At 42.1% G+C, this 13726-nt stretch overlaps 1 protein-coding gene across 1 annotated transcript in view; it reads right to left on the reverse strand.

Annotated features, from left to right (window-relative positions):
- Positions 1-569: 569 nt before the first annotated feature.
- Positions 570-13726, reverse strand: part of Sycp2l (synaptonemal complex protein 2 like) — a 56608-nt gene continuing 43451 nt past the window's right edge. The window contains exons 22-28 of the mRNA XM_051194102.1: positions 10647-10775; positions 9647-9720; positions 9429-9498; positions 5528-5602; positions 4326-4435; positions 3099-3190; positions 570-807 (exon numbers count right to left, since the gene is read on the reverse strand). Of these exons, the coding sequence (XP_051050059.1) occupies positions 570-807; positions 3099-3190; positions 4326-4435; positions 5528-5602; positions 9429-9498; positions 9647-9720; positions 10647-10775 (788 nt within the window). The remainder of the gene's footprint in view (positions 808-3098; positions 3191-4325; positions 4436-5527; positions 5603-9428; positions 9499-9646; positions 9721-10646; positions 10776-13726) is intronic.

Below are 13726 nucleotides of genomic sequence, written 5' to 3' on the forward strand. Positions count from 1 at the left end.
ACATTTTCGCAACCACACCCCCACAGAGTGGTGTCTCCTAGCAGCTCAGGGACTCAAAAGCAGGAACAAGATAGGGAGAGGCAGGGGTGGCCACTGCCGGAGGAAAGGAAACTAGTTCCTGAGAAGGAGGGGACCACCAAGAACAGGATGAGGACAAGAGGAAGTGACAAGAGTAAATATGAGCGAAGTGTCTTCTATATGTACACGAAAATGTCATTTTGGCCGTAAGATGGCCCAGTAGATAAGGGTGACATTTAAAGGAGGGAAACCTGGCCCCACAAAATCATCCCCTAACTTCTAAATGTGTGTGGTGGCATACACGCTAAGACCTTCATCGTAACACACATATAATAATAAAAATGTTACGCTTTTGAAATGTCAGTGATCCAGATGTGATGGCACACACTTTTAATCCCATGCACAGGGGACAGAGGTGGCAGATCTCTGTGAGTTTGAGGCCAGCTTAGAATACATAGTGAGTTCCAGGATATCCAGGGCTCCATATAGAAACCCTACCAAACAAACAATAACAAAAAGATGCTTCTAGAAAGAATAGTTTTTAAAGTACCTCAGCGTTTGCAAGTCAGATGACTGTTTCTCCCAAAATTCCTGAAAAGGAACAAAGATTTTGACCAAACACCCCTTGCTTCCTTTTTCCTAGAAAAGTTCCTCTTTATTCCCAGAGACAGGACAAACAAGGAACTTGCCAGAGCATCCTCTTCAAGGCATTTGAGAGCCTGAAGATCCTTCTCCAAGTCGCTCAGCTCCTGAAGAACAGAACTGTGAAACCTCTCCAGCTTGTTGAGTCTGCCAAACACGAAGCAACAGACTTCAATGGGACCAATTGGATGTGACCAGATGTTCCCAAGAGAACTCATTCACCAGACAGTCTTGCCTTAAAAACATATAAGCATCCTTGGATCTCTGCCCAGTGATCCCAGAGACCTGTGAACTCTCACCTAGCCCCTGGCAGCAGCCCAGAAGGAACCACATGTCATCACTAGCTTCATAATGCAGGACAGATGGCCCCGGGAAAGGTGACCGAATGTCCCCTCTCCTTCTACCTTATGCTCGCTTTCCTCTGTCTAACACTGTACTGCTGTGAGAGCTGTGGTCGGGAGATCCACATACCCCTTTCCTGCCTCTGTGCTTTAAGTTTCAAAATTTTCCAACAGTCCACATTCTGTGTCTAACCACCATATAAATGGCTCGTCTGCAGGCACGTTGTCTGTTTTCCTTCAGGCCTGATGTTCCATATAAACAGAGCCCCTGTGGCTTTCTGCTCATTTGGATGCAAAATATTAAAAATCTTTGCCCCAGGGTAGTAGCATTAGAAAGTGACAGATTTAGAACCTACTTGGAATTACTATAAGCATGCCCCAAAGGTGTCTCTGAGATGTGGGGCTCTTAATTTTCTTTCCTGGCTCTCCGTTGAGCAGTTTTCTCTACTACCCATTCCTCCATGATCCCTTCCTCCACCACAAAGCCCAGAGCAAGGGCCAGTTGATCACAAACTAAACCTCCAAAACCATGAGTCAAAATATGTGCGTGCACATTCACATGGTACCTAGTTTCATTGCAACAGGGTCTCACTCTACAATCTCAGACTGATCTAAAATGCATTACATATCCCAGACTGGCCAAAAGTCATAGCAACTCTCCTGCCTCAGCCTCTGTTGTAGTGGGATTATGAGCATGGCCGCCATGCCTGGCTACCTCAGGTATCTGTTAATAATTAGAAAGCTCCCTCACAGCTGGCCCTCACAGCTGGCCCTCACAGCTGGCCCTCACAGCTGGCCCTCACAGCTGGCTCTCATGCTGAGCATGGAGTGAGCATCTGGCATTATTGTTCAGCATGGGTTAGCTAAGTGGATATGGGGTTGACAGTAAGGCCCTTAAAACACAACAGGAACTCCACAAATCCAGAGCCCTCCATGGCTGTGTCTGGCCATTGCATGTACATAAGAACTTGAAAAAAGTTGTAACTTCTTACTCAAATGATGCATTTTAATCCCCCCTCCCCGATCCCATTGCAAGCCATTCTCTCCAATATGGAACAATGTCTAAATTCTCCTTCCCCATGACATTCAAATCTTTGCTTCCAAGATCTCATCCAAAAAGTCCTTCCCTAGCAGTTGTCCTAAACTGACCCCAGGCACACAAACCCATCACTCACTTCCCTTTCCTACTTCACTCCTCTGTCGTAAGGGTGTTTGTTGTATGTATTCTATCTTCTAATCACACAGCAGAGGATCGCATTCACCCTTCTAAGCGTGTTTAAGAGGGCAATTCACAATGCTAGGCTCATTCACGTGGTTAAGAGGGCAATTCACAATGCTCATTCACAGTGCTCTGTAGCCTCGCCATTACACATTTACAAAGTTTCCTCGTCTTGAGAAACATAAAACGTGCGCCAAACGTGCGCCAATTAAATAGTAACAGTCCTCTCCCTCAGCCTCTCTGGTGTTTTCTGTCTCTCTCTGTAAATTTCTACTTATCCCTCGAAGGTACCTCTTATTTCAGTGAAGCATGCAATGTTTACAGTTTGAGAGAGGGGCAGGGCGGCATGGAAGGAGTTGGAGGGAGGGGCTAGAGGGTGGAGGTGGAAGGGAGAAAGTGGTGTAATTAACTAAAAGCACCAATTTCTTCCCAAAGATAGATGACAGTCGGTGGCATGGACATACCACCTTTCACCTAGTCTGTTTTTCCGTGGCTCCCCGGGCCTGTCCTGTCTTTACAAGTAAATTATCTTCTTCTTTTTTTTTTTTTAAGAAACATGTTTTAGAATTGTTCACAGGTAGATCATAAAGAGGTTGAAGGGGAATGCTGAGTTCCAGCTCTCATCTTGTAGATGGAGAAGACGACACCATAAAGGTTAAAATACACAGGAAGCCTCACATCCCCTCACACTGTATCTCTTTGAGCTTACTCCCAGCCACTCGAGCTCATGCAAACACATGCGAACACACAGGCAGATAGACAGGCAGGCAGGCAGGCAGGCAGGCAGACAGACAGACACATACACACATACACACACAGTGGTCACCAGATAAATGTTGCTTCAAGCCCATGCCTCTGCTTTTCCATCCAGTATTTACCTGCATGTGTTTATCTGGTTCCAAAATCTCTTTAGGCAGCCTGGCACTTCCTTTGTCTTCTCTGAAGAAAGTGGACTCTCTTTCTGCTTGAGCTAAAGCCGTAACACACACACCAAAAAACAAACAAACAAACAAACAAAACAAAACAAAAAAACCACACACATTTATTTGGGGTAAACATGGCACATAAGTTGAGTGCTTACCATATTAGAAAGTTACCAGCAGCACACAATGATGCTCAAGGAAAACATTCCGGCCGAGAGACTTCAGGAAGGCATCATCTTGTGTACATTTCGGCATTACCTCGGATTTGGTATGATCATGAACAAGAGAAACTGGGGAAACCTATATTCATACTATTGATACAATGTATTTATAATATATATACATATATATGCATACACACACACACACACACACACACAATGCTATATTCATACTATTGATGTGCCCATTATACATTGGCTTATTGCAGACAGCAGGGTTCTGGAGGTCTCCTGAGTTAGATAGATGGTTCTCCGATGTGCTGATACAGAAGCCATTGGACACTTTCAAATAAAAAGACAAAGTCAGAGAAGCCTGAAATTGCTGTGATGGGCATTTCACAGACAAGGCTGAGGTGGCTTGCATGCCCAGGGTCTCAAACATGTGCTGTTACTAAACAGACACCCTCCACATCCCCCTCCCACTGCGTCTCAGTGTCTGCTTTCCCACACATGGTTCCGTCTGTCACCGTGGCCCAAATCACTGCCTTCTGAAAAATGCCACCAGTGAAACCAAGCCAAGAACATTTGGTCCCACTGGAGGGAACGGAGAGAGAGTAGGCTTATCAATACAAACTACAGCTTGGAAAATGATGATAAAAATCAGTGGCCACAGCCAAGATGACTGCCCCTGCCTCACACTCAGGAGACCTCCGTACATGGACACTGTACTCCTGAAAAGTTAAAGGGACTTGGCACTTTAAATTCAGAGCAAGCTGTGTTTTCTGTCTGTTGCCTTTTTTGCCCAACTTTATTGACAGAGAGAGTTGACAAATTGAAAACATGGAACCGGAGAGATGGCTCAGTCTGTTTGTGCCTGATGACCAGTACCTGCCACCCCCACCCCCCACCCCTGGCCCCTGGTAACCTCTGCTTCCTCATTCAACTTTCGTACATATTACATGTATCGAGGCGGTCATGCAGTGTTTCCCTGGCTCATTCCACATTTCCTGCTTTAGTGGACTGATACCTCAAATTTTCTCTTCAGCTCTCTAGTGAAGTTTTCAAAGGCTGTTTTAAAAGCAGAACTATTTGCATTTTCTGACACATCTTCTTGGGATGGAGTAGAAGTATCTGATAAACAAAAATAAAATGTTAAAGGTAACAAAAACATGTTAAAGTAGGCATACTTGGTCTATCTGCTGGCCAGAGGACAGAACAACTTGCCAGAGGCACAAATATAAACCATACACACCCTACCCACCCACCCACGCCAAATTCCATCCTCTATCAAGTATTCATTCCATCCAAACCTTCTTGGCACCTTAAATAAGATCAATTGACACTGTATCTGAGAGCAAGGCTTGGGTATCACAGGGTGTTGTAAAGAACACACAACAGTGAAATGGCTCAGGGGGTGAGGGCGCATCGCCACCCTGCCCGATGGCCAGAGTTCAATCCTTGGAGCACATATGGTATAAGAAAACTGACACCAGGAAGTTGTCCTGTAACCTTCACGCGTACACTATAACATGCACTTGTGTGTACATAAATAAATATCATAGGCTATAACAGGTTACATCAAGGGGGATGACCTGACAGAATTCCTGGGGACCAGACTATCTAAGCATATAATAGACCTCTATTAAGGGTTTGTACTTACCAACTCATTCATTCCTTACCAAAAAAAAAAAAAAAAAAATAGTAGGTATTTCTAGGATTCACACAAAACATGGACACCCCATGACTTCTGCAAGTCTACACCAGCAGCTCCAGGAATAGAATGTAGGTTATATCAAATTAAAACCTTCTCATGCCTCTGGGCTTCTCTGTCTTTTGGGAGTCCTTCATTTAAATATGTAGTACTATTCACCCAGAAAGGTGGCAAAGCTCACATACAAATGCCAGATCACTCTCTTTGATTATTAATTACGTATGCACACAAATATAATAACAACTGGCTAAGCAGAAGCCTCTGATTTCAGAACCTGCAGATCTTAAAGAAGAGCTGCAGTGCAGACATCAAAATGCTAGAAGAGGAGGCTGCTTGCTTTTATCTAAATTTGTGTAACAATTTTTTCCTCTCGTAAAGAGCAAAATGCTTACCATGTAGGCTGCAGTAGCCCTGGTGATCTTAGAATGTAGCTCTTGTAATGCACAATGGTACCTTAAGAACACACACATCAATCATCCCTCCTCAGCTGCCAGCTGGGTGCATGGAGTTACCTGTCAGAGCGGGGGATTCTGGAGCATCTTCTAATCTTGATTGCTTTGGGGCAGCAATACCTCCATCTAGTACCTCTAAACATAAGGAACAGTATAGTGAAATTCTTGTGTGCACATTTCTTTTGTTGCCAAAGCATCTTGTGCTCTTTTCTTTGAGCATCTCACATATGTGCCCACTGTATCTGCATTGTTCTATGTTGATTTGGGTCTTTTTACAACCCTTTCCCCACCCAAATCTTTGTGTGTCCCCCAAGCTACCCCCTCTTACACTTACAACATACACACACACACACAAACACACACACACATATACATCCCACACACACAAACTCACACAATACATATACATACCACACACACACACACACATACATGTCAAACCACACACACACATACCACACACACAAACAAACACACACATAAGCACACACACACATACATACCACACACACACATATACACAACACACACACAAACAAACACACATTCTAACTGAGTCGTATTAGTATTGCACTTATTTTCACTCATTTAGGGCTGATTCCTTGGGATTAGGGTCTCAGCCCTGAAGGAAAAAACATTATTTCCTTCCCTTCAGCAGTCATTGGCTTCTGGTAGCTCTTCATCTAGGGTGTGCCTTGTGAGGTTTTCCTGCATCTATGATGGTGTGCCTTATGAGGTTGTCCTGCATCTATGATGGTGTGCCAACTGGTGTGGTCTTTGCAGGTCTTTGTGCAGGCAGCCATGTTGTCACAAGTTCATGGGAGCAACATCCCTGTCCTGTGATGGGAGATGTCATTCTGTAAATATGTTTCTCTTATTGGTTAATGAATAATGAATAAAGCACTGTTGGCCAATAGGAAAGCAAGATAGGTGGGACTAGGAGACAAGGAGGATTCAAGGAAGTAGTAGGGAGGAGTCAGCATGTAGAGACTGATGCTGGCCCCTTTCTCCAGTAAGATGAAACCACGTGGAAATACTTAGATTAATAGAAGTGGGTTAATATTTAAGACAGAGCTAGCCAATAAGAAACTATAACAAGCTAACAGCTTTATATCAATACAGTGTCTCTGCATGTTATTTGGGGCTGGCACAGTTCTGGGACCAGGCTGGCGGAAAAACTACTCATAACAGTCCTGTCTAGAAGAAACTGTCACACAGTGTTAGTCCTGGTCCCCAGACTCTTAAAACATTTCTACCTCCACTTCTGTAGTGTCCCCTGAGTCTTGGGTATAGAAATTGTATTGTAGATGTCCCATTTGGGGCAGCCGTTTATGTATTGCACTATCACTAGTTGAAGACTTCTATTTGCCAATTAATACTTAACTTTGACACAACACAAGTGAACCTGATTTCCTTCTCATTACTAATTGCTTGTTATTGGGCAGGGAGACCAAGCAACACCTACCATCAAAACACTGGCGTCCACTGATGCCTGAAGGAGGACTCGGCCACAGACATCTCTTAGATGAGCTCAGACACATTAAGGGATTTTCTGCTTCACAAGGTACAGACAGACTTGCTAAACATAGTGTTCTAAAAAAGCCTCAACAGCAGACAGCAAATGTATTTCCCCAGACGACTGTAGCTGTGACTTTATTTGTGAATCTCCCATTCCTTTCATTGAGCTGTGTTTTTGTGTCAGTACCATATTGTTCTTGTGAATGTGAGGAATTGTGTGAAGTCAGGTACCATGGTACCTTCAGCTTTGTTCCTTCTGTTTGGGATGCTTTGGTGATTTAGGTCTTTTGTGAATCCTTATTAATTTTAAGGTACACACACACACACACACACACACACACACACACACACACACTTCTATATGGCAACTATCACTGAAAGTGTGATGGAGACTTCATTGAATCTGTAGATGGCTTTTAGTACCTCTTCAACAAATGGCACGGGGGGGGGGAGGGCGTGGCATGTATGGGCACACATATAAAAGGGTGAAACCAGATGCTTAATTTTCACTCTTTACAAAAGTCAGCTTTAATTGTATGAAAGATGTCACTATAAAATCTGAAACTCCAAAACTGCTGGGGAAAAACACAGGGGGGGGGGGGGAGTACCTCAAGGCCTAGATATAGGGAAGAACTTTCTAATAGGACTTCAGTTGCCTACAAAATCACAGTAAGAATTAAATAATGAGATCGTATAAAATTTGAAAGCTTCTTCATAGCAAAGGGAACAATTTAAAAAATGAAGAGACAGCCTACAAAACGAGAGAATACCATTTCTAGCTACATATCCAACAGGGGCAAGTGTTTAGAAAAAATAAAGAACTCAAAAACATACACAAATAATCCAGTTAATAAATTAACAAAAGAATTGGGCAGATGTTTTTCAAAAAAATAAGCATAAATGGTCAGTAAATGTGAAGAAAAAAAAACCCCATGTGTCAGCTTTTAGTCATTAGAGAAATGCAAATAAAAAACATATTGAAATTCTATCTCATCTCAGTCATCAGTTCAATAATAGATACTGCAAGGATGGAGTGTTGTTACTGTCTGGTGTTGTTAGGAATGCATTTAGTGCAATCACTATGAACACCAATATGAAGAGTCCTCAAAACTCTAATAACAGAACTACAACACAGCTATATCATTCCCAGGCCTATATCCAAAGGATTCTAAGTCTGCATACTACCAAGATACCTGGCTAAGGCATCATTTCAAAATAATCAAGTTATGAAATGAACCCATGTGTTCATCAACAAATGAATTAACTAAAGAAAACATGGTAGGCCCCACACAACTCTGCCTGGCCCATCCAGAATTCCACAGGGATATAAACCAGCGGGACTCTGCCAGACCACCTCTCACAGGAGGAAAAGCTTGGCGGGCAAGTGTCTCAGACCCCACCCACACCCCAGGACCATCTGGAGTAGCATAGGAGTGAATCCACAAGGTGAGTCCCTCAAGTGCGTCCTAATAACACGCCAACACTCCCAAGCTGAGCATTAGTAGCACCCACCTTCACAACAGCCAGGCACATCACCCTGACTCAGCAGGAAGAGCCACTTACTTATTCTATCAGTATGGCAGCCCCAGATCTGACACCTCATACCATATCCTTTCTATCCCAACTGGGAGCCACAGTTGCCTGCTCTTTGGTTACCAGTGAATTGGAATCAACCCAATCTATCCTGCCAAAAGTCAAGGCCAAACACTGAAAGGATTGACCTACAAGCTCTTCACACCACATCTGAAGACAACCAGTCTTAGACAATTGCAAAACCTTCCACTCAACAGAGGCTGCTCAGGTGTACAACCAGTGAAATTGGTTCATGGGCCCAGGTCACATCACAAAATACAAACCATGAGAGGCCAGGGCATGACTCTTCCCAGAACTATTGGAATCTTTGCCAAGGAAAATTACTTAGATGAACCCAATGATATGGCACTTAAAAAAAAAAAATAACAGCAACATGACCAAAGAATCCAAGGAGATTAAGGAGACCAACCGCATATGGATGAACTTAAAAGAGAAAAGGAGAAAACTCCCGCTTGGAACTCAAGAAAATGCAAGCGTGTGCTGAGTGAAATGATGAAGACAGCTAAGAATTTAAAAAGTGACTACAAAAAAAAAAAAAAAAAAAAGATAGGAATCCTGAAGAAAATTCAGAAAATTCAAGCTGACAGGAAATTAGAATTGAAAACTTCAATTACCCAATCAGAAATTTCAGGGTAAATCCTGATTGGTAGAAAGGATTGAGCAGAGGAGAAAATGTTGGGACCTGAAGATAAAGGAGAGGAATTAGATCACAAAATCAAGGGACACCAGCACTTTTAAAAACACATACGAGAGGAACGTGTGCAAGTGATTGTAATCATGTACAATCCGAAAAATGGCCCAGGTTAATTTCACTTTCTTTCTGTTAAAAAAAAATGAATTAATTAACGACCTGTGTGTTCTGAGTTTTTTAGCTTGTGCTTGAAGCTACTGCTTTCCATGAACGTCTCTCTGTTTGCAATCTAAAACACAAAATACAGACACATATCATTAGTACGTATACATAATTGTAAAACAAGAAAATGATGCTGTAGCATCCTGTCATCAGAATATGCAATTGTTTCATGTAAATATAATTTTAATTCTATAAAACTGAATAATAAACAGTACCTGAGGAATGTTTTCTTCAAATTCAGGGTGCTCTAAGGGAGAGAGACTACCCAATGACAGAGGACTTTGAAGTTCTGAATATTAAAGAAAACAATTGCCAGTGAGTGAATAGAACAAGAAACACAGACAAATAGCATTGCGTGACTGCTCTCTGTGCCAAATCTCATCATTAGAAGATGAGGAAGAGTCCTAAACAAAAGTTGTGTGTCTCTTGGGGCATGTATATTTGTAGGGTTTGTACGGGTTTGTACATCCATACGCCTCAGTAGCTGCTGCCCATCTGGCCCTAAGAACAAGGATAAAGACTCCGCCCAACCTTGCTTCTCTCTCCTCTGACTTAAGTTGCCTCCTTTATTTATTTCATTAACTCTTTCCTGTGTGTGATGACTTGATATGCCCATACATCATTTACTGATTATTACATCCAAATTAATTTAACACATGCAGAAATTGTTCATCTAAAAATATAAGGCTTGCATGCTTTGACATCTCCAATTCTCCCCATCAAATAAGATGATGGTAAACATATGTTTTGCTTCTATGATTTTGAAATTCTTAGATCCCACACATGGGTAAAGATCATACAACAGCATCTCTCCATTGGCTCATTTCATGCGGTGAAACACCCTGTGGGTTCACCTTTTCCACAAGACTTCCTTTGTTATAGAACATGGGATGGAATCATACGCTCACCACACTTTTGTCAACCTCCCATTTGCTAGTAGACATTTAAGTTGCGCCACATCTCACCAAGCACCTTTTCATATGTTTGGTGGGCATTTGGGTGTTTCGTCCATTTTTAATTCTTTTTCACCCTGAAACTGCAAGAGTATCAACAATTTGCCAGTTCTTGGAGTTTACTTTTCTGTTTTGGGTGAAGAATGTGTTTAGAAGGCTGACAAAGACTGCAAGTAAACTGCGAATTACTTTAGATGGCGTGATATTCTTAACACATCAATTCTTCCAGTCCAGGAGATGAGAGTCTTCCATGTACTCATACCTTCTTCAAATACTTTCCTTAGTGCCTTTTTTCCTTCTTCAGTAGAGAGGACTTTCACTTTCTTGCTTAATTTATTCCTATTATTTTTCCCATTATAAATGGGATCATCTTGTTTCAGGTAACTCTCTGCTAGCATAGAGGACATGGCAGATTTTAGAATTAACATGAATTATACATATTAATGGAGTGTGATATTTATTTTCTCTTTGTTTTTGTTTTTTGAGACAGGGTTTCTCTGTATTGCTGTGGAGCCTGTGCTGGAACTTGCTCTGTAAACCAGGCCAGCCTCAAACTCAGAGATCCACCTGCTTCTGCCTCCTGAGTGCTGGGATTAAAGGTGTGCACCACCACTACCCAGCTTTGAGTGTGATGCTTCTACACATCAAAATAGCATGCACTGATTAAAGCCAACCATCCTTTAGCAGCCTTCCCCACCCCCCCCAAACCCTCCTCAACTTCAAGTAGTCTAGCTTCTACTGCCAAGAAGAATTTAGCTCCTACAAATGAGAAAGGACACATGGTACTGGTCTATGTTTGGCTCATTTCACACAAATCTCCCAGGTTCCACTCATTTTGATGCAAAAGGCAAGATGCTATTCCTCTCTGTGGCTTAATAACACATTTTATATAAAAGCTACATTTTTGCTACCTGTGCATCTTTCTGCATAGGAGCACCTGGGCTGATCTCATGTATTAGCCTCATCAGGAAGGTTTCCCCCTTTCCTTTGACTACATTCACATAAGTGGAGCATTGCACCATATGGTAAATCTATCCTTTGTTCTCTAAGGAAGCTCAGATGGGTCTCTGTAATAGCTGCACTAGTTTGCTATACAAGAGCTGCCATTGCCCACATCCTTACCAACGGTATTTTAAAATAAGTTGTCATAACTTTGGCAAGCTGATTTCTTATGACAGTCAGCTTTGTTTGTCTCTGTGCTAAAGATCAGCCCAGCATACATCATTCAAATGGTCGCTCACTGGTCTATAGTCCCTGCTACTTGTACAGGCTTGATACTCATTTCCTGGGTGGCTAATTCCATCACACACCTTTCCCCTCTGAATCATTCTTGAATTTTGTAACCTTATAATGAAACCCTCTTTATTTTTTTTTTTAATTCTTCTCTCATAAATTACACTCTGACTGCAGTTTCTCCTCCCTCCTCCCAGGAATATCAACCAAACATGATATATTGAGTTTCAATAAGATTAGGCACCTCTCTCATATTCAGGCTGGATGAGGCAACCCAGTGGGAGAAAAAGGGTCCAAAAACAGTCAAAAGAGTCAGACACAGCCTCTGCTCCCCTTGTTTAGGAGTTTCACAAGAAGACCAAGGCACAGAACCATAACATATATGCAGAGGACCTCGGTCATACTCATGTAGGCTCCCTGGCTGTCGGTTCAGTCTCTGCGAGCCCCTATGAGCCCAGGTTAGTTGATTTTGGGGGGGGGTTCTTGTGGCATCCTTGATCACCACAGTCCTTTCTCTCCCTCCCCTGCAGGATTCTCCAAGTTCTGCCTAATGTTTGGCTGTGAAACCAACTTCATAATGCTGAAAAAATATTTTTGACTTGCCAGTGTACTGATAAGAATTCCTATATAATCATCAGGGATTCTGTGCTGTAGTTTATTGTACCCTTGTCACATTTTGGTAACAAGGCAATGAATGCTGTTAATCAGTGCTGGCAACAGGTCGAGATGGTGGCTCAGTGAGTTAAAGTGCTTGCCATGGAAGCCTAGGATCCTTGTCATTGATCCTAGACACTACATAAAAGGCAGATGTAGCAGTACAAACACCTGTAACTTCACTGTGCCCACGGGAAGGATAGGAGGCAGACATAGGCGGGAGACTCTCAGAAACTCATGCGCCAGGCTAGCCTAATGTATGCAGCAGTCAAGAAGCCCTGTGTCAGAAGAAGGCGAGGACTGGCACCAAACAGTTCTCCTCTGGCCTGCATGTGCACACACAAGTTAAGGGTAGAGCAAATGAGAAAGACACCTAATGTCATAATGTTTTCTGTGTTTAGATTTATGGAGTAATTTGAGGATTATTCTTTTAAAATTTGGAAAAAAAGAAACAAACAAGCAAATAAACAAACAAACAAACAAAAAAAAAACCCCAGCAGTTTAGCTATCCAGTGCCCTTTATTTGAAGGTAACTGTTATTGCTCCAATTCCATCACTTGTTATTTTATGTCCTCCTAGATCAGCTTTGGTAGAATGTGTGTCCAGAGATTCGTCCATTTCCTTAAGTCTCTGATTTGTTGATATAGTTTATAATTGCCTGTAATAATCTGTGTATTTCTGTGGTATTAGTTACAATGTCCTCACCATCACCAATTATACCTGAGTCTCATTCTGCTGGTGACGGTGTAACTGTTTTATCTTTTTAAAGTACACCTTTCACTGCCTTACTTTTTGTCCCTATTTTGGTTATCTCTGCTCTAGTTTCTATTATTTTCCCCTATCTGTCCATTGTGTTTATTTTGTTTTGTTTGTTTTTAAATTCTTTAATTGAGGTACATTTAGGCTATCTTCAGCATTAAAAAACTAAACACTAATTGGTATAGGCTTCTGTCTCTAATTTTAAAAAAGGTGTGTGTGTGTGTGTGTGTGTGTGTGTGTGTTGGCTGCATGTATGTGCACTGTGTTCATGCCTGATTCCAACAGAGGCCAGAGGAGGATGCCAGATGCCCTGAAATTGAAATTAAGGATGGCTGTGAGCCACCATGTGGATGCTGGGAATGAACCTGGGGCCTCAGCAAGAACAGCAAGTGTTCTCTTAACTGCTGAGCCATCTCTCAGCCCCCACATTTCCTTCCTTAATGCTACTTTTCCTGCATTTCACAAGTTTTGCTATGCTTCTATTTCTCCTTCCATTTGTTTCAATATATTTTGACTCTTCTCCTGACTTTGATGACTTAGTCTTTCTTCAAAAAGTCTGTTAAGAATAACATAACCACTGCTCATGAGCCATTCTCACATGAATAACCCATATAGGGAAGTCCAAAACTCCTGAGACAGCTGGTATGTCTGAGCAAGAATTCAGAGATTTACTTTTTAACAGAATTAATGATCACG

This window comes from Phodopus roborovskii, unplaced genomic scaffold (assembly GCF_943737965.1).
Source record: "Phodopus roborovskii unplaced genomic scaffold, PHOROB, whole genome shotgun sequence".
NCBI lineage: Eukaryota > Metazoa > Chordata > Mammalia > Rodentia > Cricetidae > Phodopus > Phodopus roborovskii.